Consider the following 27,816-nt stretch of genomic DNA (forward strand, 5'->3'; position numbering starts at 1 on the left):
AAAAAAACTATTTACAACAATATATATTTTTTCTCCCACTACATTATACAATGTACACTTTTTTTTCTTTTTTTTAAAAAAAAAATGCAATGTGGGGGACAAAAGTCCCCCACTTTATGAAAATCACATGGGGTAGCACGGCTACCCCATACCCATACATTATTATATATATATATATATATATATATATATATATTTTTATAATAATAATATTATATGGATTAAGAAGAAGAAAGAAAAATCGAGCTTCATCATCTTCTTCTTCGCTGTCTTCTTTGCCGGAGAGAAAGAGACATCACCGGTGACCACATCTCTTTCCGGCGGTTTGTTGGATCGGGTGTTCCTGACCACATCTCTTTCCGGCGGTTTGTTGGATCGGGTGTTCCTTGAGTCAACGTATTTTCTCGGTTTGTTGGATCGGGTGTTCCTTGAGTCAACGTATTTTCTGAGCTTGGAGGATCGGGTGTTCCTTGAGTCAACGTATTTTCTGAGCTTGGAGGCGACACTCGCGGTTGAGTCAACGTATTTTCTGAGCTTGGAGGCGACACTCGCGGCGAATGGTGGTGAAGTCGGCGGTCTTCGCGGCAGTGGCGTCGGCGATGAAAAATCTAAGGTTGAGTTAATGGTAGCTGCGGCGGTGTGCGGCGTCGTTCAGGTGGCGGTGAGCTTGGCGTTGATGGTTGTTGCGAAGGTGGTTGCTGCGACGTCGTAGGCGGATGTGGTGGTGAAGTCGGCGGTGATGGCCGGTTTTTCTTCTTTCTGGCTGGCGACGAGGAAAAAAACGCGGTGTCTTTTTCCTCCCTTATTGTTGTTGACGATGGTGATGAACCGATGGTGATCATGATGGTGNAGAACCTTGAATCCGTAATTGTTTAAGTGTTCTGATGTTGGTAGCAAATAGCACAATTTGATTATAATTGATTTTCAGTTTGTGTTATGAAGATATATAGTCTAGCTTAAATGAACCGAGCTTATGAGTTTGTTGGCTAGGATTTGTAGTCTTTCTAATTCCATTAATGTTGTTAGTAAATTAAATCCTAAGAGCTTGTTTAGGNCCTCCCTTATTGTTGTTGACGATGGTGATGAACCGATGGTGATCATGATGGTGAAGATCACAAAGTGGATGGTTTAAAACCCAGCTTGGGTTTGAAATTTTTATATATTTTTTTTTTGTTTGACGGTGGTGGAACGCTATACGACCAGATGGTGGCAGAGCGCTGAATTTTCCGGTGAGCCGCGACGGCGGCAGTGAGTTGTGACGGTGATAAGGATGGTGAATACCATTCGGTTGATTAGAGGAACACGGCATTTCGTCGCATTCCCCACAGACGGCGCCAGTGATGGTGTAAATGTAAACGGGGGTACGGATTCACACCACGTGTAGTTCGATTGTGTATGATGTAGTGTATGGAGCGTGTATGAATGCAGAGAGAAAAGGGAAAGGAAGTCATGGCTTCCTTCTTGGAGAAGAAGAGCCATGAACTCTATAGTGAACAAGAGAGAGGGGGCCGAGAGGCAAGGGATCCCAATGATTCCCAATGCCATTAACATGAGGGTCAGGTCCTTTATATAGAAATAGGACCTGACCCTTCAGGAATATAATATTACATTTAACCCTTAACAATTTCTAAGGGACACCCGACCTTTTAGGGTACAATAATACACGGACTATACATTATATTTCTACAGTAGTCCTTGGGGGTATTTACCCATCAAAGTGTTATGAGTTTTTATATATTTATGTTTTCTTAAATAACGTCTTTGCTTGAGGACAAGCAAATGATTAGTGTGGGAAATTTTGATAAGCATTACTTTCTAGACTTATTTATATTTATTCTTATAATAAATTAGTTTTATTTATTTAACATTATATTTATTTTACACTTTATTTTATATTTTATACTAATATATTAATTATGTTAATAATTATGCTTAATAAATATTTATGGACTAATCATGTTTCTTTAATTTAATCTAACCAAATAATTTGATTTGTTTTGCTAGTTCAGCAGCCAACAGGCAACAACGAACCAATTTATAATTATATTAATATAATAAGATTATAATCCCCTTTTCCTTTAGCTTGTTATGTACGTAGAATGCGGCAATTTGAGGAGCGACGAATTCGGCTGCGTGCGGACGAGCGACGGTGCGGAATGCGGCGTGCGACGCGTGGACGGCTGCAGCTTCTACAAATTTCATCCACAACAATGATGATTAGACAGTACTAAGCCTAAATTAGTATAAATAGGCAAGAAATTCAGTAGTAAAATCATTAGTTTGTACAAAAAGAATTTCATATATATTGTAAACATCCCTACGATGTATTGCTGAATTCTTATTTTTCCAATTCGAGGATTATTGAAGTCTGATTCTATAAGACCAGTAAGCTTTATTTAGCCTTAATTATTCTTTGCACTTTATTATCTATATATCTTCTGTTATATTCATATATATGAATTATTACTTGGTTAATTGTTGCAATAGGACTCATTGTTCAATTGTCAAGTTATTAAATTGCTAGTTAGAACCTTGAATCCGTAATTGTTTAAGTGTTCTGATGTTGGTAGCAAATAGCACAATTTGATTATAATTGATTTTCAGTTTGTGTTATGAAGATATATAGTCTAGCTTAAATGAACCGAGCTTATGAGTTTGTTGGCTAGGATTTGTAGTCTTTCTAATTCCATTAATGTTGTTAGTAAATTAAATCCTAAGAGCTTGTTTAGGGTTGTTTATTAGCTAGGGAAGTAATCAAAGAGCTTGTTTTGATTACCGACGAAGTAAGGAAAGACAGGTTATTAGAGCTTGTTAATAATCATAACTAATCTAGTAAAGAGTAAAGTTAGTTTGGCTTGCATATCAATATTGTCTTGTTAGAATTAAATTGATATTATTCCTCGGGTTGGATACCATTTGCCATTGACATTTTCTTGATAATTATTTGCTATTTGAAATTATTTTCCATTTTCCATTTTATTATTGCTATTTAAGTTTCGATTCTCATTTCATTATTTATTAAATCTATTGCTAAAGATAAGTCTAACCAATCTCTGTGGGTACGACCTTACTCATCACTATTACAATTCATAAGAGTAAGTATTTATTATTTGTTGGTTTCGACACCTATCAGAAAGTTATACCCCCAATTTATGTCCGTTTTTTCCGTTAAGTTATTTTTGTACATTATGCTATAAAAGTTATACTACATAATATTTTGGACAAATATACCCCTACCGTTATAACTTCCGTTATCTTTTCCACTATTGTTACTATGCACATGCATCCACCATATATTTTCTTATCTTCTTCAATAATAATAATAATAATAATAATAATAATAATAATAATAATAATAATAATATACACATTAAATATTAGAGTTATATGTTAGTCATTTTTAAAAATATAAATATCCAATTTATAAAAATATTTATTATTATTATTATTTTTACTATATTAAAATTTAAATAAATTTAAAATTTTAATATAAAATATTAATTTTGGGCATCTATTTTTGCGCATCGCGCATAAGAAAAACTAGTATATATATATATAGATGAGTTCAGGTGTGGGAAACTGCTCCCCGTGCGATTGTGCGATTAACTTGAAAAGACATACCTTAAGCATTAAAATAACGCACCTTAAGTATACAAACCACGCACTTTTTGTTTATATCTAACAGGAAGGGGGAAATCCCAAATAGTCACACAGAAAGACTGGACAGATAAGGGGGAAAGGCGCCAAGCTTGTATGTCGTTCAAACCACGTACCTTAAGCACACAAATAAAGCACATTAAGAACACAAATCACGCACATTAATTACACAAACCACACACTTTAAGAAGGAAAATCACGCACCTTAAGCTTCAAGTTGACACACAAGTTTCAACAACTACACACATTAATCACACAACTCACACACCTTAAACACAAAACCCACGCACCTTAAGCACAAAAATCACGCACCTTAAGAAGGAAAATCACTTACCTTAAATTTGACCTAAGATGCAAAAATTATCAAATTGCCACCATGTTTTTTTTTTCAAATTTTGTTAATTCCGGACGTTGATTTAAATAAGATCAATGTCTCATATTTAACCACACAACCGCAAGGGAACTGAATTCTCTCTATCTCTCTTTATATATATATATATATATATATATATATATATATATATATATAAGGATGAGTTCTGGTGCGGAAACTTGCTCAGGTGCGAAGATGCGGTTAGATTTAAGTGATTGATCAAATATAAATCAACGACTTAAATCAATGAAAATTTAAAAAAAACGCGTATAACAACTAGTTGTACTCAATTCTATACTCAATCTTGTACTTTTTCTGGTGTTACTTTCTTTCACCCTTCTTTCAACGACTGACACACCTTAAGCATACAAATTACGTACTTTAAGAAGGAAAATCACACACCTAAAGAAGTAAAACCACACACCTAAAGCTTTAGACCGACGCACTTAAGTTTTCACAATTGACGCACCTTAAGCACACAAATCACACACCTTAAGAAGATAAACCACTCACTTAAGAAGTAAAACAACGCACCTAAAACTTTAGACCGACACATCTTAAGTTATCAACTGAAGAACTGACACACCTTAAGCACAGAAACCACGCACCCTAAGAAGAAAAACCACGCACCTTAAGAACAAAACCTATGCACTTTAAACAAAAAATTTACGCACCTTAAGTTCTCAACTGCATAAATGGTGCACCTTAAGCACAGAAACCACGCACCTAAAGAACGAACACGACGCACCTTAAACACAAGACATACGCACCTTAAACACAAAACCTATGCACCTTGAGTTTGAACCATATGGAAAATGATCAAATTGCCACCGTATTTTTTTTAAACGTTGTTAATTCTGGACGTTGATTTTGACAAAGATCAATAGCTCTCCTCTCACCGCACAACTGTACTTGAGACTGTATACGAACTGAATTATAATTCTAATTCATGTCTACTACCAATCAAAGAGTCCACTTTTGCTAAACTTCTTTAAATTGTCAAGTATTTGATTAACAAAATCCCTTAGCTATTACTCCGTAATAGCTAAAGTTTGATCAAATAAACTAAAAATTAACTAATAAATTATTTGTCGAGCACCCTAAGCTAATCGAAGTATAATGAATTAATGCCCGCATGGGCAACTTAATAGATCATATAAATAAAATTTGAGAGAAAAGACCTCAGTGTGGGAGCAACCTCTTAGAGCATTAATTATTTGTGCAGATATGGCCAACAAATATCTATGCCATAGATGCCTATCCAATCTCTATTGCCTTTTGTGGTACACTAATACAATATTTAAACGCAATATAAAATTATATTACTCCCTTTCTCCTATTTTGTTATTTTGATTCAATTAATAAGACTTGATTAAAGTCATTATTAATTAATTTTTTAATATTAAGTTTAATATTAATATATAAATTTATATATATTTAAAATTAAATTAAAAATATTATTGAACACACAAAAATAAAATTTAAAAATAATTTAAAACTTCTAAAGAAAATAAACAATGACGAAAGAATTGTTTACCCAATAAATAATAAGCAAGACATGTAAAATGAGACAGATAGAATATAATGTGTTTGAAATAATTTTTAAATTTATATGTAGTACTCTTTCCGTTATTTATTCTATTTTTCTTTATACTAAATGTTCTATAAAAGTGGCTACATCAAATTTTTTTAAGTGTGAGAGTAAAAGTTGAGAGTAGAGAATATGATACATATAATATTTTCCTATTTTAATAATATGTTAGTAAATTATGAAGTCTAACTATTAGTCATTTAATCTATAACAACAACCAAGTTAGGTGAAAATTTAAAGCTACATTTAATAATATTGAATTGATTATTACTCAATAAATATCCAACAGTGACTAGTTGGCCCACATGTTTCTAATTTGCCCATTGTAAACGAGATTTATATGATCGGTTAAATTGATTATTAATAATTGTATTCATATATATTATAATAGTAATGGTAATTAAAGAAAGTTAGTGAGAGTATAATTGTCCTCATTGTTTTTCATGGAAAACAAAATACCAAGGAGTGACGGCCAAAAAAATATTTTCCTTGTTCTTAAGGAAAACGTTTTTTAATGGAAGATGTTTTTCCATCCAACCAAACAAACGAAAACATTTTCCTTAGAAATTAAAATATTTTTCATCTAACCAAACACCTTCTGATAAGTTATCTTTATCCTGTGTATTAAAAAAAAAATGTCTGCATACAAAATTTGAGTGTAGGAGTACAAGTATCATTTCCCTTTTGGAAGTATACCTTTTATTTTCCATTGACGCAGTCTCACTCCATTGTTAGATGTCTTTATAAATGTCTTTACTCTTTGAAAACTACACTACTAATTGAAGACTTTTAAAAGCTTTCATACCATCCACACATTTAACTTGATAACCATAAAGTGAACAGTTTGATTCCCATAATGAGTAATTTATTAACTTTTTTATTTAAGTTAATCAACTATGTGCAAGTATAAAGTTACAAATTCAACTCTCAGAATGAGCAATTTATTAAAAAAAATTATTTGAATTGATCAATTATTTGCGTGACTATTGGTTTCTCTAGTGATTCAAAATGAATACAAAAGTTTTGGTCAAAGGATGACTTTAATTTATGAGTTGTCGACTCATAATGTCTTTAGCACATGTTATATTCTCCATTTGTCCAGGCCAATTTTACTGAATTCAATTATTTGTTTCAGCAAACTTGACTTTTATGCCCCTTTTGCTACTTCTTTATTACATACCACATACCAGAACATCTTCATGGATTTAGAAGCTCTTCTCTCTCTAACACACACACACAGAGTTCTCTTAATTAACTTACCGATGGAGGAGAAGTTACTATGGTCAAGTGGAGTTGGTGATCTGATGAAGTACATCATCATTAGTATTGCAGTAGTTACCATCTCTTACCCGCAGCATCTTCCGACAGCCCTTGCTCAGACAACCAACGCCACCCTTGATCCCTCTGAAGGTCTCATTTCCTCTCTCTTCAATTCGTTTATGCGCGAACCAACGCCATATTTCTTATAAAATAATATTTTTCAAAACTGTTTTAACAAAAATAAAATATTTCCAATATTCACGTTTTGGGGTAATAATATAATCTGGTGTGATCACATAGTTACCAAACACTTGGTTTGGCTGATTGACCAAGTGTGACCAAGTCAATCAATCAAATTTGATCAAGGCCTGTTTGGTAAATAGTTGTTAGAATGTATGATTTGTTGATAACATTAGCTGATTGTAGAAAGTTGTTTCATAAATTAGTTGTTAGCTGATAACTATTTGGTATAATTTCTTTTCTCAAAAAGCTAATTGAAAATGCTGCTTTGAGTAGCCTTTTGAATTTTAGCATTTTGGAATTACAAAAAACTTATTAACCAAACACTTATATTGATTTTTTAACAAAGTCAAACAACTAATAGTGGTCAAATAAATCAAAATTGGCTGATAGGCTGATTATTTACCAAACAGGGCTCAAATCAACTGAAAATTGGTTGATCAACTATTTACTAAGGCAAAAACTTGTGTGAAACCGTCTCACCGTGAGACGGGGCGGGGCGTGACGAATCAAGATGCAAATGTAATACTTATACGTACAAATGTCATACTTATATGCTCAAATATAATACTAATCAGAAATAAAATTTTTGTTACTTATAAGGGTAAATATAATACTTTTAAGGGAAAATGCAATACTTTTACATTTTGATTTAAAAGTATTACATTTGCTCTCAAAAGTATTATATTTTCCCTTATAAGTAATGGGCACTTGTCAACATTACTTATTATGAAAAATGTATTATTTTTTCTCTTATAAGTAACAAAAATTATATTCCTAATTAGTATTATATTTGAGCATATAAGTATGATTTGCGCCTCACGAATAAAGATCCGTGAGACGGTCTCACACAAGTGTGACCCATTTACTTTTATCGTTTTTTTTTTATTAGAATATCATCATTTGATCCTAGTATTATTGAGACATGACCATTTTTAGTCCTCCTTCAACAAAAGCATTGACATATCGTTAAATACAAAGACATTTCAATCTTTTTTATACAAAGTATTTTGAACCGCTATATTTTTTATGTTTATTTTTTTTTTAAACATCAATAACTAAAGACCGAAATGTTCTTGTATTTAACGATATTTAAACTGTTTTGTTGATAAAGGACCAAAAATGGTCATGTTACAATAATACTAGGACCAAAAGTGGATGTTCTAATAAAAAAGGACTAAAAGTGAACTGTCACCTATAAATTTAGAACCAAAAGTAGAATTAACTCATTTTATAAATATTGTAAATTTGAGAGTTTGTAATAATTATAAATTAATTCCGTATTATTTTTTACAAAACTCGGTCATCAATCATTGATGAACATCGATTATGACTGTAATCATTTCTCCTTTTTTACAAGAAGGGTTCTTATTTGAACACACCCATATATATAGTCTGGTTCATATGAGAATTATGCCCAAGAGAATTATGGTCTAGTCTGGATTGTTCATTTGACAAGATCAGATAACTAAGATTAAGGGGTCGTTTACTTCATTTTTCTGTTTTTCTGTTCCCAATTTTCCATTTTTCCAGTTTTCCTTCTCCATTTCTCCAGTTTTCCATTTTTCCAATTTTCTGATTTCATTTTACACATTTAATTTTTAAATAAAATTTCAATACACTAATACTAAATGTACAAAAAGTAACAAAAGTCGATAAAACATATTACAAAATAAATAACAACTATTTCAATCATTTTAGTACTTGAATAAAAATTAATAATAATAATAATAATAATAATAATAATAATAATAGTAATTAAAGGAAAAAACAATAAAGGTATATAATAATAATCATCATAATCATAATTAATAATAATAATAAGACAAAAACTTGTGTGAGACCGTCTCACGGGTCTCAATCAGTTAGACAGATCGGATCTTTGAATAATAAGGTCAAATATTCGATTCATTAATCAAACATTCAACACGTCTCACGAATTGAGACCAGTGAGACCGTCTCACACAAATATTTAACTATTTAACTAATAATAATAATAAGGGAAAATTGTAAATTTTACCTCTATATAATATGCCAATTATCAATGTCACCCCTGAATTATTAGTGGTGTAAATGTTGCCCCTGAAATTTAAAAAACAGTACATATATTTCCCCTCCCATACTGACAGGAGGGGCAATATTTACACCACGTGATGGCCAATACTTGTACTGTTTTTAAAAATTGAGGGGCAATATTTACAACATAATAATTCAGGGGTGAGATTGATAATTGACATATTATAGAGGGGCATAAATTACAATTTTCCCTAATAATAATAATAATAATAATAATAATAAGTAGGTTTTCAAAAAATAATAATAAGTAAATAATACGGAGTAGTAATTAAAGGAAAAAAGGGTAAAGATATATAATAAATAATAATAATAATAATAATAATAAGAAGTATGTTTTCAAAAATAATAATAAGTAAATAATACAGAGTAGTAATTAAAGGATAAAGGGTAAAGATATATTATTATAATAATAATAGAGGGAGGTGTGACGTGTGTGCAATACTAAGAAAAATGGTGAAGAAATAGAGTTTTTTCCGAAAATGGTCCCTTGACTATTACTCATTCTCAATTTTGCATTTCGACTTTCAATTGCACCTAATGTGGTCCCTCGACTTTTAAAAACTCACCCAATTTGGTCCTCCATTACATATTCCGTCAAATCAGTGTTAAAATGGAGGGTATTTTCGTCCATTTACCTATTGTTAGCCTAATAAACATTGAGAAATAGTTGAGGGACCATTTTGAGAATAGTCAATGGACCATTTTGGAAAAAACAATTTTATTTATTTCATTTTTGTTTATTTTCACTTTTTAGACTCTATAAAATTAGAATTTCTATACATTTTTTTCTTACAAATATAAATAGTTAAAATCGCGCAATCCAACCTCAAAATTTTTAACTTTCTTTACAGACTTTTCCCCTCTAAATATATAGACTATTCCTATGAAGTTTTACAATAAGTTCCGTAAATTTCATAAATACTCATATACTTCTTTTTTTTATGTTCATAGACAATCAATCACTATGTATCACATTAAATATTACTTTTACCATTGAAAATAATATATATTTTTTCAAGCGTAGACACCCAAAGAGTGTAAAATGTAGGGAAAATATTGGACCGAAAGGTAAATTTTTCTAGTAAACTTCTCAAGTGAGTCGAAAAGTAAAATCACGTCAATGTTTCCTGCAATATTTTCTGTATTTGATTTCGAAATAATTATTAAATTTTATATTAATTTACATTATTTAAGATATTGTATGACATCTTTTATATGTTTTCTCTTCTTATTTTTTTATTAATTATTAATTATTAAGACAAGTATAATTTATTTTGTAATGTGGACACATTATTTTTAATAATTTTGTTAACTAAATTATACCTTAATTATAAAAATTCTACCTAATAATTTTAGTATATTACACGGGACACAATAATTATTATAAATAATGTTTAATAATTGTCAATTTGTATTCAACAATAAAATTTATAGTTAATTTTTAAGTCAATCATAAAATCTTTTGTGCTGTGGGCACATTATTTTTTATTATTTGAATTTAATAATATTATATCTTATTTATAAAAAAAATCCAAAGTAATATATTTAATACTACAGATGTGACTAAGAATTATTTTAATCGGTGCTTAAAAAATGAGTATTTATGAAATTTACAAAACTTATTGTAAACTTGCATATGAATAGTTTGTATATTTAGATAGAGGGAAAAAGTCTGTAAAAAAGTTAAAAATTTTTAGGATGGATTGCACAATTTTAACTATTTATATTTGTAAGAAAAAAATGTATAGAAATTCTAATTTTATAGAGTCTAAAAAATAAAAATAAACAAAAATAAAATAAATAAAATAGTTTTTCCCAAAATGGTCCCTTGACTATTCTCAAAATGGTCTCTCAACTATTTCTCAATGTTTATTAGGCTAACAATAGGTAAATGGACGAAAATGCCCTCCATTTTAACACTGATTTGACAGAATATGTAACGGAGGACCAAATTGGGTGAATTTTTGAAAGTCGAGGGACCACATTCGGTGCAATTGAAAGTCGAAATGCAAAATTGAGAATGAGCAATAATCGAGGGACCATTTTGGGAAAAAACTCTGAAGAAATATAAAACGCAACTTAAGACTTGAATCGTGGACCTCCTGTACACAGTACTATAAACGCATGTGTTTCCATTTCTTCATTTGGAGAGATACAAATTTCCTTTCTCCAAAAGTATATACAAAGTGGAAGAATGGAGAGGAGTTAGGTAATTGAAAAGATAATTTTAGTAAACAAACTTTCCATTTTCCATTCTTTTTTTTTTTTAGTACTACTAACTCTGTTACAATGTAGAAAGAGAAAAATCTATCTCCACCCACTTTCTCTCTTTAATCAGGAAAAAATACATACACGTACTACTGATATAATAGTGAAATTAAGCAAAGTTTATATTTAGTCATTGGCTGTTATTGTATTATCACATTTAATTTTACTATTTTAGTTTTGTCTTATTAAATTATTGACTTTTATTTATTTGTCATAATTTGTCATTCTTTTAAATTTCACCGTTAATAACATGTTAACATGTGATTTCATCAATCAATTAAAAGAAGAGATTTAAATGCTAATATTACATGTTAATCTTCTTTATTAAATAATATAGGATGACAAAAATGTAAATGGATGTCTAATTATAACAAGTAAATTACAAATAATGATTTTTTTTTTGAGTACTATTGACTCTGTGACAATGTAGTATAACCTACTGAAGCACAACGAGTCAACCTCCACTGAGGCTCAAACCCACTCCCATCATTTATGTGAGAGTGTTAATTGGGACACCGGATGCCACTAAACCACAAGGTCTTTGGCAAAAATAATGATCTAATTAGACAAATATTTAAAAAATAAAACTAAGTGCCCATTTGGAAATCTGAAAAATGTTTTCAGAAATTGACTTATTTTTTGAAAAATATTTTAAATTTCTAGTGTTTGGCGGAATGCCTAAAAATTATATTTTTCTGTTTGGGTGAAAGTTAAGAAATTGCATTTTTTCCATTTGGTTCATTTGACTGAAAATGAACATATTATTTGTTTAATAATAACAACAATAACAACAACAAACAATAATAATATGTGGTTATGGTAACGGTGGTGTGGTTGTAGTGGTGGTGGTCGTAGTAGTGTTGTTGGTGTTGGTAGTGGTGGCAGTGGCGTTGGTGTTGGGGGTGATGGTAATAATATTAATTTATAAATTAACTTTAAAAAGAAACAAATAAGATAGCTAAAATAAAAATCTAAAAAATATATTCTGACTAAAAAATTAGGAATGTATTTTCTACCGAACTTATTTTTAGTTAACCAGAATGAATATTTTCTTTTTGACTTCGTTTTTCTTGAGTACCTAAATATTGAAATTTTTTTACTGATTTCCAAACCGGCCCTAACAGTAACAGGACGTTTGGTTGGAAGGAGGGAATTATGGGAGAAAAGAATTGTAATTCGGTGGAATTGTAATTCAATGAATAACATATGAATTGAAATTACAGTGTTTGGTATGCAGGAATAGGAGTACAAGGAATTAAAATGTAATAAACGACAAAATGACTAAAATACCCTTATGTTGTAGTAGTAGTAGTAATAATAATAATAATAATTCTTTTAAAGTAATAATATAATAATAATAAGTATAATAATAATAATAATAATAATAATAATAATAATTCTTTTAATAATAATAATAATAATAATAATAATTTCAAAATTAAAAAAAAAAAAAAAGACAAAGGGTTAGGATGATGGGCAAAATCGTCTTTACACCATATAATTGCCCCTCCTCTCTACCGAATTACCCCATGAATTGTAATTCACTATTTGAAGGAATTGCAATTCCCTCCAACCAAACACTTTAATTGCCAAATTCATTAAATCGAAATTCAATGAATTACCGTTCCCTCCAAATTACATCCAACCAAACAATCCCTAAATGATACAACATCACAATACTCAATACTAAAAATGGAGTTTGTACATAGTAAAAGTATTGAAAAATAAGCCCAACATTACTTTTGAAATTTTTTTTGCACTCTCTTTTTTCTTTTTGCCCTAAATTACTACGGATCGGAGCACTTCATATTAACGTAGCCAATGAATTCAACAATGGATGCTGTGCTGGTGCTGCAGCTAGGATTCTGAACTCCATATTCCAACAATGGGGGATTCGGGCGAACAATCTTTGGAACTTGAGTGGAGAATTGTGCTCTGGCGCCGCAGTCGATTCTACCGTCATGCAAGACACCGCTTTCAATCCGGCAGTCAAATGCGATTGCTCTTCCACCCCTTGCCACATCACTGCCCTGTAATCTACCTTCTTCTCTGGAACTAATCAATTTTAGATTCGAATATATGCTTTTTTATTTAAAAAAAAAAAACAAATTGTCGTATTTATGAAGTTCAATCTAGATGCATCATGATTATGGTTTTCTTCGCAGGAAAGTTTACGCGTTAGATGTTATTGGTGTGATTCCGGATGAACTTTGGAAGCTAAATTTCATCAATGATCTGTACGTGTTCTTTCTATGCAGTGTATAATTTGGATCGTAACTGTTTGATGTTGCAAAAATCCCGCCTAGGCGCCTGTTAGTACCCGTCTAGCAGGCACTGGTCGAATATCACAATAAAATGGTGATTTAGGTGCCTGGCTGGCTAGTTGACCCCCTAACCACCTGCCTAGGTCGCTTAGGCGCTGACCACTTAGATCTCCCAGGCACCGACTAGGCCGCCTAGTTGGCCAATTAACTATTGTTCTTTTTTTTTTTTTTTCTAATGGGGTTTTCACTCAAAACAATGTCGTTTTGAGTGAAATAATCCTAAATTTTACAAACTCTAAATTTTTAAGGTTAATATTTAATATTTGAGTATTAACTATTAAAGTATTATATAATTTATAATTTTTAGTCTTTAAAAAATTAAAAATACTTAATCAAAATTTTAAAAATATAAAATAAAATAAAAAATACACGAGCGCCTAGGTGTCCTAGGGACGCTCCTCGAGTACCTGAGGAGCGCTTAATGATTTTTTCAACCATGGTTTTATGTGCCAGTTTCGAAAGCTCATTTGATTATATTATAACGATTATTGATTGAACAATCCATGTTCTACACATATGACAAAGATTATGGATTGTAAAATGTAGTATAATTAACAAGCTGATACGGTGATACCAGCATACCCACGGTGGAAGAATCCAAAAACCAAGGAGTGGGGGAAAGGGAAAAAGAAGGTATAGGCAAATTTTATTGTCGACCATGGTTCACATAGCTGTGTAGATCATGCATAAAAACATATTCACGCATTGATACAAATAGTAAATTTTATGCATACAAATAATAAACCTTAATTTAATGAATATCAAATTTCTAAGGGAAAAAATGTCAAATTAGTCCTCTAAGTATAGTGGATAGTGCAATTGAGCCCCTAAGTAAAAAAGCTCCATTAAAGCCCCTAAATTGGCAAAAAAGTTCAATTAAGTCCCAAATGACTAGTTTAGCATATTACTACTCCTTGGGTTGAAATTAAATGCAAAATTTTGTAATTTGTATCACATTTGATCTTGCTATTAAATTAATTTGTATTTTAAAAATAATTTTAATAATTTCTAAATAATTTTTTTTTAAAAAGAGACTGCCGACTTTGTGTGTGTGTGTGTTTTTTTTAATTATTTTTTTATATTATTAAAATATGTTTGTAAAATTATTTAAATAATTTAAAAATAATTATTTTAAATAATTTTTAAAAAAAAAACAAAACAAAAAGGGAAATTGCACTTTTCGTTTATAGGTAATAGGGTAATTGTAGAATTCGTCTCTAAGTGTTATACTCACTTTTCGTCCTTAAATTATCATTGATGTACATTCGGGATGAAATTTACAATTTTAGTGTAACTCAGGGACGAAAAGTGCAACGCCAATGATAAGTTGATAACTTAGGCGAAAAGTGACCATGACCTTTCATGCTCACTTTCGTCCTTCAGTTATACTAAAATTGTAAATTTCGTCTCTAATGTTTTATTAGTAAAGGGATGAAAATTACAATTTTCCCGTTTTGTTTTTATTTTTTAATTATTTAAAATAATATTTTTTTAATTATTTAAAATAATTGTTTTTAAATTATTTAAAATAATTTTACAAACCTATTTTAATAATATAAAAATAATTATTTTAAATAATTAAAAAATAAAAACAAAAAACCTGGACTGCTAACTTTTACTCTTTTTAAAAAAATATTTAAAAATTATTAAAATCATTTTTAAAATACAAATTAATTTGATAGCATGACCAAATGTGATACAAATTACAAAATTTACACTTAATTTCAACCCAATGAGTAGTAACCTACTAAACAAGTCATTTAGGACTCAACTGAACTTTTTTGCCGGTTTAGGGGACTTTAGTGGATTTTTTTTTAATTTAATTTTATTTTTTTAACTTAAGGGGTTCAATGGCACTATCCACTATACTTAGAGGGCTAATTTGACACTTTTTCCAATTTCTAAGTAAGGGAGAGATGAGTTGTGCCGAATAAGTCAAGCTATGCTCTACAAATAATGAACATTTTGTACAACATAAATGGGCCTAGAATAAACATGTCTAAATAATCAACCTTCAATCAATTTGTACATGCTCAAATAATTAACCTTATGCACATAAATAGTGAATTTTATGCATATAAATAATGAACCTTCAAAACTATTTTCATACTATTTTGTACACATTCAAATAATGAACATTATGTATAAAAATAATGTACTCTATGCACAAAAAATTTTCTCATGTATTATATGCATAAAAAGAATGTACCTTATGCATGGTCTACATAGTTATGCCCACCATGATCCATATTAGAATAAAACTACATTCATATTAGTTTATTCCTATTAGGTTATTATAGCATATTAGAATTAGAATTATAGTCATAAGCATAATAGGAGCACTTGAGTATATAAACACCTTGCATGCGGGTATCAAACAGTTATTTTAGTTTTCTCCCTTTTTGTCTTCATCTTTCTCCTCAATATTCTCTCTCCCTAGTCTTTGTTTCCCTCTCTTAGTTCTCTCCTTTCTTTTTCTTCTTCTTCATTTTCTTCTTGGAGTTAGCACCCACTCGAAGTGGTGCCTCTTTGATACACATTCGTATCAATTGGTGTTCAATATGTTGGACAACCAATCGACATCATCAACTCATCCTTGGGAGTAAGCAATTGCAGACTTACAAGAAAATTTTGATAGACAAACTGTTGCAAACCACTAACTCATTAATTTGGTTATGCGACTAGAAACGGTGGAGGCAACCAATAGGAATGCAGCAGTGTGACCTCCAACATAGAGAATTTGGGGCCTCCACCTAAATACCTAACAATCAGCTACAATTGTCCATGAAAATCGAGAGTAGCCAAGAGATCCAACAATTTCATACCATGAAACTTGAATTACCTCGTATTGATGGCTTTGTTCCTTTGGATTGTATCAATGGATGAAGCGGAATGGTTTATTAACCACATGGGAGAAATTTTTATAGAATGTCACAAATCGATTTGGCGAGTTTTGTTTTGAGGATTTCTAGGGGGAAACTTTCAAAATTGACACTTCTAGAAAGGTTACGGAAATTGCTAAATCTATCCTTCTTTCCATGTTCAATAGGGGGCTTAAACCAATTGTTCAACAATAAGTACATATGGAACGGCACCAACATTGATAGATGCTTTTGATTTGGCTCGAGATTTAGAGAATATGAGGCAAAATTAGAGGAAATTCAGGCTGAGCTTCAAATTAAACTTTAACGGTCACACATGCACCCTTAAGGTGGTACCATCGCTAAACACCAACTGCAATCATTGCACGGTCAACACCAACTATGACACAACCGTCACTCTAAGAAAAAATGAAGACAACAACCTTAGCTTTACCATCTCCAATCCAGTCAACACCAAATCTCCCCATCAAACGATTACCACTTGTCGAGATGCAAGAAAAACGGGAGAAAGGTATTTGTTACAACTATGAGCAACGATGGGTAAACAATCATAGATGCCAAACTAGATTCATGATGTTAATGGATGGGGTCTAGTTTTAGAGGAAGAAATCATAGTGCATGGGCAAGATGACATAATTATAGGGGAAATTTCTAGTTTGAATTCATTAGCAGGCCTAGGTAATCCTAGATCGCTTTAACTCTTGGGAGATGTTAATGGGTGCAACTTACATATTTTAATAGATAGCGGTAACACCTATAATTTTGTGCAACCCAAAATTGTGGAGCAATTGGAGATGCATGCTTTGAACGTTACACCATTTCAAGTGTACGTTAGCAATGGAGATTCTCTAACTTGCACCCACAATAGCAAGCAAGTACCATCGACACTACAAGACAGTGAATTTCTTTGTATTTCCAATTCAGACCTAAACATGGTGTTGGGAATTCAATGGTTATAGGGACTTGGAAAGGTTGAGCATTACTATGCTAAGGTGTCCATGGAGTTTGAATGTGTTAAGAGTCCCACATGGCCACATTTTAAATATAAGAGAAAATATGTGGGTTTATAATGCCATTTGTTAGACTAGCTAATTGATTGGATTCGATCTTTTAGTGTGGTTTAACCTATATGCATTATAGCCCAGTTGAGGCTTCAGAGCATTTTTGCATGGGGATCTTGATGGTGAAAGGCAAATCCATAACATGGCCTCAGAGCATTTTTGCATGGGGATCTTCACTTGTCGTAATATGGGCTGATGGTGAAAGGCAAATCCATGTCTTACAAGTGGTTGAAAACATGCATCAATTGGGTTGTGGTCAATGTAGATGATATTGTCATTAAAGGGAGTGACACCAAAGGGATTTCATCTCTCAATAGTCATTTCTTCATAGTCAGTTTCAAACAAAAGGATTGGGCCCTATGTACTTGACTTACTATCTGAAACATGAAAGTTGGGTACTAAACCATGCAATACTTAGCTCCCATGATATCGAACATGCAATTATCAAAGGAGGGGGAATTGTTTGAAGATCTAGAGAGGTACATGAGATTAGTTGGGAAGCTAAACTACTTGACAGTAACTAGTTCAGATATTGCATACCTAGTTAGTGTTATGAGTCGGTACATGACATCCCCAACTGTTGATCATTAGGCAGCTGTAGAGCACATCTTGAGCTACTTGAAGGGAGCTCTGAGATATGAAATTCTATATAAGAATCATGGTCACACTAAGATTGAGTGTTTCACCGATGTTGATTAGGTAGGATCCAAAGAGGATTGACGATCATCTATTGGATATTGTGTTTTCTTTGGAGGTAATATGGTTTCGTGGAAGAGTAAAAAGTAGAATGTGATTTCTCGTTTAAGTGCAGAGTATGAATATAGAGCAATTGCACAATTAACATGTGAAATGATGTGGATAAACAACTTCCTGAATGAATCTGGTTTCAAAGCTTTGAATCGTGCAAAATTATGGTGTGATAATCAAGCTGCTCTTCATATTGCATCAAACCTGATATTTCATGAACGAACCAAGCACATAGAGATTGGCTGCCACTTTGTTTGTGAAAAGATACAACAATGTTTAATCTCCACTTAATTTGTGAAGAGCAAAGAACAATTAGGAGATCTATTCACAAAGGCCCTAAATGGGACTTGAGTAAGTTATTTGTGTAACAAGTTAGACATGATTAACATCTATACTCCAACTTGGGGGAGTATATATATTAGGTAGCATGGAGATTTGAAGGGATTTGAGTAGGTGGTCATGAGGAAAGAATTGGTTTTGTTTCCTTCTTAGAGGCATTCTGGCATGTATATATAAAGTTGTATATTCTTCTTTTTATTCACTCATTCAGAAACATTCTCTTCATTTCCGTACATTGTCAAAGAACACAATCACGAATTTCCTTAAGAATTGTAGAATATGTAATTCATAGTTGCTTGGAAGGTGCACGGGGTATTCATTAATCCAAAAGACATGACAAAAAATTCGTAGTGTCCTTTGTGAGTCCGAAAAGCTGTCTTGTATATGCCTTGATCATGCATCCTTATCTGGTGATAGTTGGCTCTAAGATCTAGTTTTGTAAAGGCCATTGCCTTGCCTAATTGATTAAAGAGCTCATATACTGTAGGGATAGGAAATTGGTCACGTATCATTGCAAACTTGCAGCGTTCAAGACTCGGTAATCTAAATAGAATCTGTAGATTCAATCTTTCTTTTTTACGAGCAGGACTAGGGATGTGAAAGGATTTTGACTAGGTCAGATAATGCCCTGGTCTAGCATCTATGTGACAAGTTTCTCAATTTCCTCTTTCTAGAAGACTCGGTACTCCAATCATATATTTTAAATATGTATGTATGTGTGTATGGCGGAAGGTTCAGGTGATAACAGTTCCCATGCAAAAAATGATGATTGATCTTATCCATCTACCCACTCTTAACTATTGATGACCTCTGATGGACGGTCGAGATCGATCCTCACTTTTTTCAGAAGGATTATATTCTCATTTGATCATGCCATATATATATATATATACACACACACACACACTTTTCTAAATCCTGACTGCTCCTCATTTTTATTGTAGAGATCTTGGCCAAAATTACTTGACAGACATACTATCCCCTGCCATTGCAAATATGAGTGGTATGCAATACCTGTAAGTCAACTTTATCTGCGGTATTTAACTTCATATAATTATCTGTGTTTCATATTAAGAAAATGTTTTAAAGCATATATCATTCTTTTCTCAATGTCACCAGAAGCCTAGGCATTAATGCTTTGTCAGGGGAGCTTCCAAAGGAACTTGGATTGCTGACTGACTTAAGATCCTTGTAAGGCATTCTTAAAGTCATTCGTGGATATTATGATTCATCATTGATGTATATGATCAGGATATTCTTGGGCATTATTTGTTTGCACGACAATTGAAATTTGCATTTGTTGTAGGTCCATTGGCACAAATAACTTTTATGGACGTTTGCCTTCCGAACTTGGAAATTTGAAAAAACTAACACAGCTGTAAGATTGATTTGATGTTTTTAAGAATAAGACTTCTAGAGGCCAGCTACAATTTTCTCTTTATATTGACAGATCTTTTATTTAATTGCCAGCTATATAGATAGCTCTGGTATTAGTGGTGTTATACCTCCAACATTTGCAAATCTATTGAACCTAGAAATACTGTAAGTGCGCTTGGCTATCTTTTATAGTAAAAGTCAAGTGAATTCTGTGATGGTGTTGAATGGAGCAAATTTTGTTTCTTTCAGGTGGGCATCAGACATTGAGCTTACCGGGAGGATACCTGATTTCATTGGGAATTGGTCAAAGCTTACTACCTTGTGAGACTGTTAATAACATTGTTATCCTTTCTGGACAATCCATTGCACTTGATTTCTAAATTCATTGGAAAATAATTCTTAATCCATGCCCATTGCTGGTTCTCTACTTTCCATTGTTTATGATTGGCATCAATTGTATTTCTGCAGGAGGTTTGAAGGAAATTCATTTCAGGGCCCAATTCCATCTGCACTTTCAAATTTGACCTCAATGGTTGACTTGTGAGTTTTATCCAAACCCTTACCTTTTTTATGTGTGTTACAAAGTTTGTTTTTCTTGTTAAGAATATTCTAATGCCTACTGCACTGGGTACTTGCAGGAGGATAAGTGATCTTTTGAATGGGAGCTCTTCACTGGACTTCATTAGGAATATGAAGAATTTAAGCAAACTGTAAGGAGATATAATCAGCTCCAATCTGCAAAGTTTTATTATAATCATGTTTTTTACCCTTTTTTTTTTCCTGGAACCTGACCTATTATAATGAACTGGTTGCTTCGTCTGCAGAATTTTGCGGAATAACAATATTTCTGGTTCCATCCCCTCTAATATTGGAGAATACCAGAGCTTGTCACTGCTGTAAGTCCTCTGGTGGAAGGATGTTTTTAAATGAAATATTTGAGTATCTACTGCTTCTGTTTGAACTCAGATATTTTCTTTCTAATTCCAGGCTAAAGCAAAATGATGTATTGTAGATTGAGGGTTAATGTTTAGTATAATTGTGAATTTTAGTGATTCAATTTTATTTATGATTCCATAAGAAAGCGCTACTTAACCATTTATCTGGGTTTTTTTTTTCCTAATAGGGATTTGAGCTTCAACAATTTGATAGGGCGTGTTCCAGATGAACTTTTTTACCTTCGTTCACTTGAAAATTTGTAATAAATTATCCTGGATGGAATTTCTTTACTTTGGTATCATCTCGTTAGTGCACTCTTACACATGGTCATTCAAATTTCCAGGTTCCTCGGTAATAACAAGTTAACAGGTTCCTTGCCTGTAGGAAAGAGCGAAAATCTACAGAATATGTGAGTTATTATATCCTTTTAATTAGGAAGTTAAACTAAACACTTAGACTTAGATATATACAACAATTAATTGCTCAATTACTCTACATATTATATGTGTTGTTTCCTGCATATATGTCTCTGTTATTTGCTGTGGACATCGTTAATACTTAACTATGTTTAACATCCTCAAGATTTTACCTGCAGAGATTTATCATACAATGAAATATCTGGGATCCTCCCCTACTGGACTGATGAACAAGGCCTTCAACTGTAAGTATGAATAGACAACAAATATCACATACTGTGCAACATTCCTTCCTAATCTATGTGTTTTTGTTTCAAGATTCACTTTCTAATACAATAGGGGTCTCTTCTTGAATTCTTATGCTTCCACTTGCTATTATATAATTTGCAGGAATCTTGTCAGCAATTACATTACCATAGACAGCTCTAGTAGCAGGCGAGAGTTACACTTGACCATATTATGTTCCCAAATCATAATATTCTATTTTTGGTGTTTGAATTTTCCCAAGGCCATTGATCTGTTCATAGATAATAACGGGGCGTTTGGTTGGAGAGAAGGAATTGCAATCCCATGGGAAAAGAATAATGTGGGATTAAAGTGAGAGTTTAAATTCCAGTGTTTGGTTTGCAGGAATAAAATTATTGGGAATTTCAATTCCAATGTTTGGTATATATGGGAATTGAAAAGGTTTTTCGGAATTCTTCTTCAGAATTTCTTCTTTCTACTCCTAAAATAGAGGAATTTCTTCTTTCTACTCCTAAAATAGAGGAATTTTTACCAGGACCTAAGGATCTTGGCTAAGATTCTGGTTAGAATAGTAAATGGTTTGATCCAAATTGTTGCAGTTGCTACATCAGGCTACTGTTTTCTTAGAAAATGTTTGCCAGTTTGTTCTTGTAGAGTGATTCAAATTATGTCAAAAAATTATTTTGAGATAGTTTTAACTTTCTCTTAGATTTGATTTTATTCTGATTCATTTCATCATCTCTCTTTTCAGTGCTCTTCCTTCAGGATTGAATTGTCTTCAGAAGAATTTCTCATGCAGGCAGGGAAATCCCATTTGTAAGTTAAACCAAAATGTGTTTCAATGATTCATACTTTATGCTCAAAACAAATGTTGAATTTGTAATTCTTTAAAGATGAAATTTTTACTCGAGTTGATAACCAAAACCGTCCCTCGACCATGTCATAATTAACAAATATGTCGATGACTAATATGTCAATTATGGCATAGTCGAGGAACGATTTTGGTTATTAACTCTTTTTACTTGTTTCCAACTTCTGTTCTCTAACTTTTTGTATAATTATGCACACTACATATTGTGAAAGGAGGCCAAATAATTACAACAGCAAAAGATTTTGGTATTGAGATTTGATACTTAACGTTTGTTGTGAAGCATTGTAGATTTGTAGTCTCTGCACGATTAAATTCTGAGATATAATTTATTACATGACTGCTATTCTATTTCTATGCATTTTGAGATGGTGATCTTTTAACACTTTATATTTGCTTATCACCCGCAGACTCTAGCTTTGCTATTAAGTGTGGTGGTCAAGAAATAACATCATCTAACCAGACAGTGTATGAGAGGGATAATGAGACTCTTGGTCCGGCAACACATTACATGACAAGCACAGGCAGGTGGGCTGTTAGCAATGTTGGACTGCCCTCTGATATAAATAGTCCAAAATACACAACCTTCAGTTCATCACAGTTTACAAATACTTTGGACTCTGAACTCTTCCAGACAGCAAGAATTTCGGCTGGATCTCTAAGGTACTATGGCTTAGGCTTGAAAAACGGCAATTACATTGTGACCCTCCATTTTGCAGAGTCAGTAATCCTGAATCCTCGTTATCCCACTTGGAAGGTTTTTGGGAGGCGTGTCTTTAATATATATATACAGGTATGTGTTCTAGGATTTGGGTACGATATTGTAGATTGTAGAGTCAATAATTTATTTGCAAGTGAATATATTAGAAATTCAATTAATTGATCAAGATGATTTACACATGTGAAGGATATGCTAAACTCAAGGGCTCACTACAAATTTGAGCACTGATATGAATGGTAGCTAACTGTGGTTACTCTGATGAGATTGGGCACAAAATTGGCTAAGTAATTGCTATATAATTATGATGCATTCCTTGAATCCAACAAATGTTTTAGGGTATGGGTATCTATTGATTCCTTTTCCACAAACAGTAGATTGCTTTACATATTCTATGTTTTTGTTAAAGAGTAAAATTTGAAAATTTTCTCATATCAATGTCTTGTTCTATCTTCACTCATAAATTATGTCTTTCTGAGTTGGTTTCTTCAGGGAAATCTAGAGGAGAAAGATTTTGACATTCAAAAAGCAGCTGGGGGATCACTCAGAGCTGTTTCTAAGCAATATAAGGTTCAAGTATCTGAAAATCATATGGAGATCCATTTGTTTTGGGCTGGAAAAGGAACTTGTTGTGTACCTAGTCAAGGTACTTATGGACCTTTGATATCAGCAATTAGTGCAACCCCAGGTACATATGATCATCATCAATTATGATTTCATGTAAATGTATCATCAAAGTTTAATAAAAATTGTATTTTGAAAACTAAGCTTTTCTGCAGATTTTGTTCCCACCGTTAGTAACAAACCTCCCTCTGAACAAAAGAAGAATAGAATTGTAGGAATTGTTGTTGGAGTAGGAGTTGTGAGCTTTCTTTCTGCATTTGCTGTGTATTGTCTTGTTCAGAGAAGAAAAAGGCAGGACACATATAATGATGATGAAGGTAAGTAAAAAGTTTACTACAATTCCTGTTCTTCTATTTTCTTTCCTTCATTTGTTTTTTCCAGTATTTTTGCTTGTGCTTGAGAAATTATTTTGTGAATGTATGAGCATAGCTGGGCCTGGATAGAACAACAAGAATTTTGTAAAAATTGGTTTACCAACTGTCCAACTCTTGCTATAGATCAAAGCAGTTTAAGCTGTCCAAATTGGTTCTATTGGAAAGATTACTAGCATTTTTCTTTACAATATAATCTCATTTCGGCATAAATGTGGAAGTAAGCAACACAAATTGGCTAGCAAGAATGAATATAATGTTTATGGAAGAATATCTTTTTGATTCATGAGTTAGACATCCCTATAAGAACTGAACCTTTTTAGCTATGGTTATTCTAGTGGTAGTTGTAGTTTTAGTATTTCAAAATAGTCATTATAAACACACTAGTAAATTCAGTTAACCAACACTTTCGAACCAAATTAACTGATAAATTCTTAAAAATCTCAAATCATTCATTCACCGAACTAAAACATTTCAATTGAAAAACAGTTAACCAAATTATGTTGGTTTGATCAGTTAACCAAAATTTCTCCAGAATTTGCACATCACCAGCTGTTTCAAGGAAATATAAGGTTCAGGTATCTGAAAATGAATTGGAGATCTCTGTTTTGGGCTGGGAAGGAACTTGTTGTGTACTTATGGACCATTCGTTTCAGCAATCAGAACAACTCTAGGGACATCTATATGACCATCCCCCATCACTGTTTCAACTAAAACATGCCATTGAAGTTTGTTTTTAAATTCTATTTTGAAAACCAAGCGTTTCTGTAGATCTTATTCCCACCGTTAGTCTTCCCTCTGAGCAACAGAAGAGTAGAACTGATATGATTGTTGTTGGGGTTGGAGCCATGAGTTCGCTTTCTGTATTTATTGTGTATTGTTTTGTTCAGAGAAGAATAAGGCAGGACTGAACCCAAATGACTACATCTCATGTTCTATTTTATTTGCTTCTTATTTCTTTTCTAGAAGCCCTAGAACTTCAATTTTGCTTGTGCTTAGAACTTATCTTGTAAATATATATAAGCATAGTTGATCCTAGATGGATAAAACTGCAAGAAATTAGTAAAAAAGTTGGTGTACCAACTCTTGCTATTGATCATATCAGTTTAGGGTCAGTTATATTGGAAAGATTGCTATCATGTTTCTTTACATTGTTACCTTGTTTATAAGTAGAACTGTAGAAGTAGGGAACGGATATTGGTTAGCAAGAATGAATATAATGTTCTACTTCTATTCTTGTCTAAGGGCAGGTGGGAAGAAGTTAGTATGTTATATATGTCATTTGGGGGGTGAAATATGATTGGTTTGAATTATGAAGGTTACTAGCATCTTTTTCCTATTGAAATTGCAGAGTTTTTGGGAATGGATGTGAAGCCATATACTTTTAGTTACGCTGAATTAAGAGGTGGAACGAATGACTTTAGTCCATCTAATAAGCTTGGAGAGGGAGGATTTGGAGCCGTTTACAAGGTAATATTTTCCTTGAATAGAAGTGAAATAAATTTCCATCAATTGTGCATTTGTGCACACACTAAAAGTGGATGCTTGAAACAAAAAAAGCATCGGAGTTGTTTGAATTGCATCTTTAATTTAGTTCATCTTCTTTTTTCTTCCAAAAAAATCTCCTCTGATTTGTGCTAGCTTTACCTTCTGGTTATAAGCCATCAAATTGGTGCAGCTTTGCATAACAAAGATACCAAATGATTTACATCTAAACACATGTTCATTTTCTCAAGAAACACGTGAACAGGAAAAAAATATATCTTTGGATTTATTTGTTCTATACCCTAAACTTTGTGATAAATAGGGAACACTTGAGGATGGGAGAATTGCTGCTGTTAAGCAACTCTCTGTTGCCTCCCGCCATGGGAAGAGCCAGTTTGTGGCAGAGGTTGCAACTATTTTTGCTGTCCAGCACCGCAACCTAGTGAAGTTGTATGGATGCTGCTATGAGAGAGACAAAAGGTTGATTGTGTATGAGTTTCTCGAAAACAAGAGTCTTGATCAAGCACTATTTGGTATGATCTTAGAATTTTTTGCTCCTTTAGTTCCTATAAACTTATTTCTTACCCCAAAGGTTGCTGGTTTATTTTTTATTTTTTAAACTTTGTTTAGGAGGTAGTAACTTATATCTTGATTGGCCAAGACGTTTTGAAATATGTTTGGGAATAGCAAGAGGTCTAGCTTATCTACACGAGGAATCTCGACTAAGGATCGTGCACAGAGATATCAAGGCTAGTAATATTCTACTCAACTCAGACCTCAACCCTAAAATCTCAGATTTTGGGTTGGCGAAACTCTATGATGATAAAAAGACTCATATCAGCACTCGTATTGCAGGCACACTGTAAGATCCATAATTCTATCCTTTCCTTGAGCAGTTTCACTTTCTGTTCAATATTTTACCATTATTTATCGAACTAATTGCTGTCGCAGTGGGTATCTTGCACCAGAATATGCCATGCTTGGCCACCTTACTGAGAAGGCTGATGTGTTCAGCTTTGGAATTGTTGCCTTAGAGATAGTCAGTGGCCGGCCAAACTATGACTCGAGCTTGGAAGAAAACAAGATGTATCTTCTTGAATGGGTATATCATATGCTCTATCTCTATCATCAATCACTACTATCAATCTGAAAAAGCGAATTATTTGAAATAGACTTCTATAAACTTTTAAGGAGTTTAAAAGTTTGGTTGTATTCGATCTAGACTCTTTAAAAGTGCTCGATTCATATTTTTGAAGAGTATACTGGTATTTGATTCAAACTTGACCCTGAGTGTTGTTGTTGATTTATAGGCTTGGAATCTACTAGAGAATAAGCGGGAGATTGATTTGGTGGATGAAAATCTATCCGATTTCAACAAGGATGAAGTAAAACGAGTAATAGGGGTATCGCTTTTGTGCACCCAAACATCCCCAGTATTTCGGCCACCAATGTCTCGTGTGGTAGCTATGCTTTCAGGAGGCACTGAGATAGCAGCTGCAACTACAAGGCCCAGCTACCTCGCTGACTGGAGGTTCAATGATCTAACCAGCTTCATGACTCATATTCATGATTCCCAGGATGATCCATCAGTGCCTACTACTACAAGAGATGTAAATTCTTCACCACTAAATACATCTAGGCCTTTGCTTCATGAGATCATTGGAGAGGGGCAAGTAAGGTCAATTTAAGAATGTGTTCCCATTGCTAAATTATTGTGGACCCTAGTACAAAATAACATTCAGATTATGTGTGTATACATAACAAATTATGTGTCTACAGTTAACAGATAGGTACATAATCTATTAATTGCAGATTTTATTAACTACAAGCATATAATATGATATTTATTAATTACATGCACGTAATTTGAATGTTGTTTTAGACTATAATCCACAATGCAATGTGGATTCTGGTCTATGGTATAACAATTGGTTCCATTGCACCCCTCATGTCATGT

General features: G+C 32.6%; 1 protein-coding gene across 6 annotated transcripts; it reads left to right on the forward strand.

Moving 5' to 3' along the window:
- Nucleotides 1-6,795: 6,795 nt before the first annotated feature.
- On the forward strand, nt 6,796-27,719 carry LOC116022661 (probable LRR receptor-like serine/threonine-protein kinase At1g56140). 6 transcript variants are annotated; one of them, XM_031263456.1, is made up of 24 exons: nt 6,796-7,031; nt 13,323-13,497; nt 13,631-13,702; nt 19,763-19,834; nt 19,938-20,009; nt 20,125-20,196; nt 20,289-20,360; nt 20,445-20,516; nt 20,664-20,735; nt 20,834-20,905; nt 21,020-21,091; nt 21,319-21,390; nt 21,475-21,540; nt 21,727-21,792; nt 21,938-22,144; nt 22,545-22,609; nt 23,072-23,454; nt 23,872-24,067; nt 24,159-24,320; nt 25,726-25,844; nt 26,182-26,392; nt 26,490-26,721; nt 26,811-26,961; nt 27,170-27,719. In XM_031263456.1, the coding sequence occupies exons 1-24, from the start codon at nt 6,821-6,823 to the stop codon at nt 27,545-27,547; spliced, it is 3,342 nt and encodes a 1,113-aa protein (XP_031119316.1). In that variant the 5' UTR covers nt 6,796-6,820; the 3' UTR covers nt 27,548-27,719. The 6 variants fall into 6 exon arrangements, with proteins under 6 accessions (XP_031119316.1, XP_031119317.1, XP_031119318.1 ...); XM_031263458.1 differs by having other exon boundaries at nt 6,798-7,031; nt 21,938-21,982; XM_031263457.1 differs by lacking the exon at nt 21,319-21,390.
- Nucleotides 27,720-27,816: the final 97 nt, after the last annotated feature.

This window comes from Ipomoea triloba, chromosome 6 (genome assembly GCF_003576645.1).
Source record: "Ipomoea triloba cultivar NCNSP0323 chromosome 6, ASM357664v1".
Taxonomy (NCBI): domain Eukaryota; kingdom Viridiplantae; phylum Streptophyta; class Magnoliopsida; order Solanales; family Convolvulaceae; genus Ipomoea; species Ipomoea triloba.